The sequence below is a fragment of the Gastrolobium bilobum genome, unplaced genomic scaffold, assembly GCF_033153095.1.
Source record: "Gastrolobium bilobum isolate Gb01-03AN ecotype WA unplaced genomic scaffold, APGP_CSIRO_Gbil_v1 utg3862, whole genome shotgun sequence".
Lineage (NCBI taxonomy): Eukaryota > Viridiplantae > Streptophyta > Magnoliopsida > Fabales > Fabaceae > Gastrolobium > Gastrolobium bilobum.
The window spans coordinates 368,560-371,900 of NW_026898147.1; the positions used below are offsets into that span (position 1 = coordinate 368,560).

The window sequence follows — 3,341 nt, forward strand, 5'->3', positions numbered from 1 at the left end:
ATTTAAAAGAATCTAAATGATTCAAAAAAATTAATCGCACTTCAATTTTGAAAACTAAAATTAGTACCAAAGGAATCGGAAGATTGATTTTGCAATACATGTTTAACCCCACAAGATTACATAGGTAAATACAATATGTTGTTACATAATGCCTGAAAAGGCGTATCAAACATTAGCGAATGTATAGTTGGTTAGGATTACAACATAATCGCTAAGGTTGCTTCCGCCTCCCTCTTTTTATAACAGCCAACCCAACACCAACCTTTCTTTCTCTCTAATAATTTAAAAAGGATTTTTCATCTAACGCAATAAGGTGTGTTTAATATTTTTAAATATATAAAAAAATTAACAAACACTTTTTCAAAATTTTAGCACATTAAATTTTATAATTTATTATTTAATATTGGAAAAGGTTATAGTTATTAACTTTTTTTTACTACTAAATCTTAATAGTTGATTTTCGCCAATCTAATGATTATAATTTATTGGGTGATATTAATTAATTAATTATTAATTCTAATAAATTATAACCGTTAATTAATTAATAAATATCACTCAATAAATTATTACCATTAGATTGACGAAAATCTACAGTTAAAATTTAGTAGTAACAAATAGTAAGAAAAAAAGTAGTAAGTGTAACATCTCCCTTTAGTATTAACTATGTTTCATGCTTTAACCAAACGTCATAAAAAAAAAATTGTCTTCAAAAACTCTATAAAATGGCTCTCAAACCCTAAATTACAAGGTACTTGAGAGAGTTAATAGGTGGCGGTGGTAGCTGCTGCTGCGGAAGCGTTCCTCGGCCACAAAGAGTAGAATAGCTTTCGCAGCATGGCACGCTCTTTCTCACAAGCCAAACGTGTCCTCGCCTTTGCTAATGCTCTATCACTTCCTCTTCATCGGTGTGTTTTCTTCTTTTATAGTTGCATCCTGCTGCTTTAACAATTCCATCAAACATGTTATCTTCAATTGGTGTCATATGATATATATGTATATAAAATTAACAATTTGGCACGTTTGTTAATTTTTGTATTTTAAAATGAAATAGAGAATGTTTATTGTTCTGTTCTGATGCAATTATCATTATTATAATTATTAATATTATTAAGGGAATATATTATTCATGTTATACAAGACAATTTTATTTCATGTCATTAAGAAGAAGAGAAAAAAACAAATTAGTTCATTATGTATAAGATAAAATTATTTCTTATGTAATATGAAAAAGTTATTATTATTATTTATCGGAATTAAATTGGGTATGTTATTTGTGGCATATGGATATATTTATATTATGTGTTGTGTGAATTTATACATGCTATTATTTCAGGCGAGGCTATGCAGTGGGGTCTGATGTTTCAGTGAGAGCTGGATTGGATAGGATTGGGAGTAGGAATGGAATGGTGGTGGGGAAGGTTGAAGAGAAGGGTGTGACCAAAAATGGTTCGGAAACCTCTTCAGCTTGGGCCCCAGACCCGGTCACTGGTTACTACAGGCCCATCAATCATATGGATGAAATTGACCCGGTGGAGCTCCGAAAGATTCTATTGAATCACAAAGTGAGATCATCATCCCCCTAAAGTAGCAGGTGCCACTCCCCCAATTGCTGATGCTGCTTTTGTTTTATCTATCTATTTATTTATGTATGTCCTTATTATAATATGTGTGTACTGAACAAAGAAACAAAATGGATGTGGGTTTTGTTTGAAGATTATTTCTTTCTCTATTTGTAGTACTATTAAGCTAAATGAGTTGTAGACTAGTTCGTTTCTGTTTCCTTGTTATTTTGGCATTACATTTTAGTGCATGTTAGTGCTTAACCTATCAACAAATATTAAGTGAAATTAATAAATTTAGAAATTTGAGATTCTTTGGGCCGAAATGCTTTTATTACTATTGTAAACTAAATTTCAACTTTCAATTCGCGAAAAGTGGATTTATTGAAGAGAGAGAGAATGTTTTCCCTTCATTACAATCTTCAGAAAGATTGAGGAAAATGAGGAGGGGGAGAGACTTAATTACTATCTGAAGTCTAAAACACATAGATTTGAAGCTTGCAACTGATTGCTTAAATCCATGAATTTGTTCGAGTTTAAGTTTTGCATGCTATTCACACATATGGTGAGTCTTCAAACCGATGATTGAATAATTTTATACAAGAATCAGAATGGTACAAAAGTTCATACCACAAAATAGTAAGTAAATATCAAATAATTTTTAAAAGAAGAAACATTATTTGTCACAAATAGTCAAATATTATATGGGTTTTATTATTTTTCTTTCATATAAGATAATTATCTTATGCTGCTTAGAGAAAATGGATAGATTCAACCATTATATAAAAAAAGAAAAAATGAGGTGCGAATATCAAAATAAGATAATATGAGAGAATTTATCATATGTGAAAGAATAATAATATTTTTCGTATTATATATACCTTTCTTTTATTGTTTTGTGCAATGAAAGTTCTTTAAGAGAGAACATTAGGACCTACAAAGTACAAAATGTTTGAAAACCCACGTTTCATCGCTGAGCCCATATTTCTGACGACAAAGAAATTCTATATAGGGAAGCAAAAGTACTGCGCCCAAGGGCCCTTAAATAAGTCTGCTTTTGTTTCAGGCGAAGCTTCTGGTTCTAATCAAATGTATAATTGTAAGTGATCTAACTTTGAGCATTGAGAGGTTGTCTGTTGAAACTTGAAAAATTAAACACACATAGAGGTGATAAAGTGAGCGACTTGTCTCGTCCTGCCAAAAAATGAGTTAGTTCGCCCCGTTTCGTTTAGCAGGTTGGGCGAGTTGTCTCATCAGCTCAAGCCTATTTTACATTGACCATTCTTATCCTGCTTATGCCCGCTATTAACCCGTAAAAAAAAAAGAGCTCACCCCGTCTCACTTTTGATATGGATTAAAAAAACCCAGCCTATTCCATCCCACCCCGTTTGGGGGATGGGGCGGATTTATTTGCAGACCCACGTGTGGGCAAATGCCCGCACGTGCAGACATAAACATTCTTATTTTAGTTTTTTTTTCTTTGTAGGTCCTTATTTGTCTCTTGGTTCAATATTTATATTAAATACAATTTTAAGTCTCTAACAAAAAACACGGTCCCACTTTAGTCCTTTACAAAAAAAAATTAGTCTCGAGGTCCCTAAGAAATTCAAAGTGGATCAATTTAGTTAAAATCGTGGTCCCTCACAAATTCAAAAATGACCCACATTAATCCCTCAAAAGGACTAAAATGGGTCCACTTTGAATTTCATAGGAACCATATAACTAATATTTTTTTTTGTAAGGGACTAAAGTGGGGATCGAATTTTTTGTTAGGGACCAAAA

General features: G+C 32.0%; 1 protein-coding gene across 1 annotated transcript; it reads left to right on the forward strand.

The window, feature by feature from the left end:
* The first annotated feature begins 739 nt into the window (after window positions 1–739).
* Window positions 740–1,821, forward strand: LOC133313245 (late embryogenesis abundant protein Lea5-like). Its single transcript, XM_061514590.1, has 2 exons — window positions 740–905; window positions 1,334–1,821. The coding sequence occupies exons 1-2, from the start codon at window positions 835–837 to the stop codon at window positions 1,581–1,583; spliced, it is 321 nt and encodes a 106-aa protein (XP_061370574.1). The 5' UTR covers window positions 740–834; the 3' UTR covers window positions 1,584–1,821.
* Window positions 1,822–3,341: the final 1,520 nt, after the last annotated feature.

Excerpts from the sequence above, each read along its gene's own strand:
- LOC133313245 (XM_061514590.1), top strand. The coding sequence starts at position 835 with ATGGCACGCTCTTTCTCACAAGCCAAACGTGTCCTCGCCTTTGCTAAT. Across the intron at positions 906-1,333 it reads CTATCACTTCCTCTTCATCG|GCGAGGCTATGCAGTGGGGT; the intron begins GTGTGTTTTCTT and ends CTATTATTTCAG.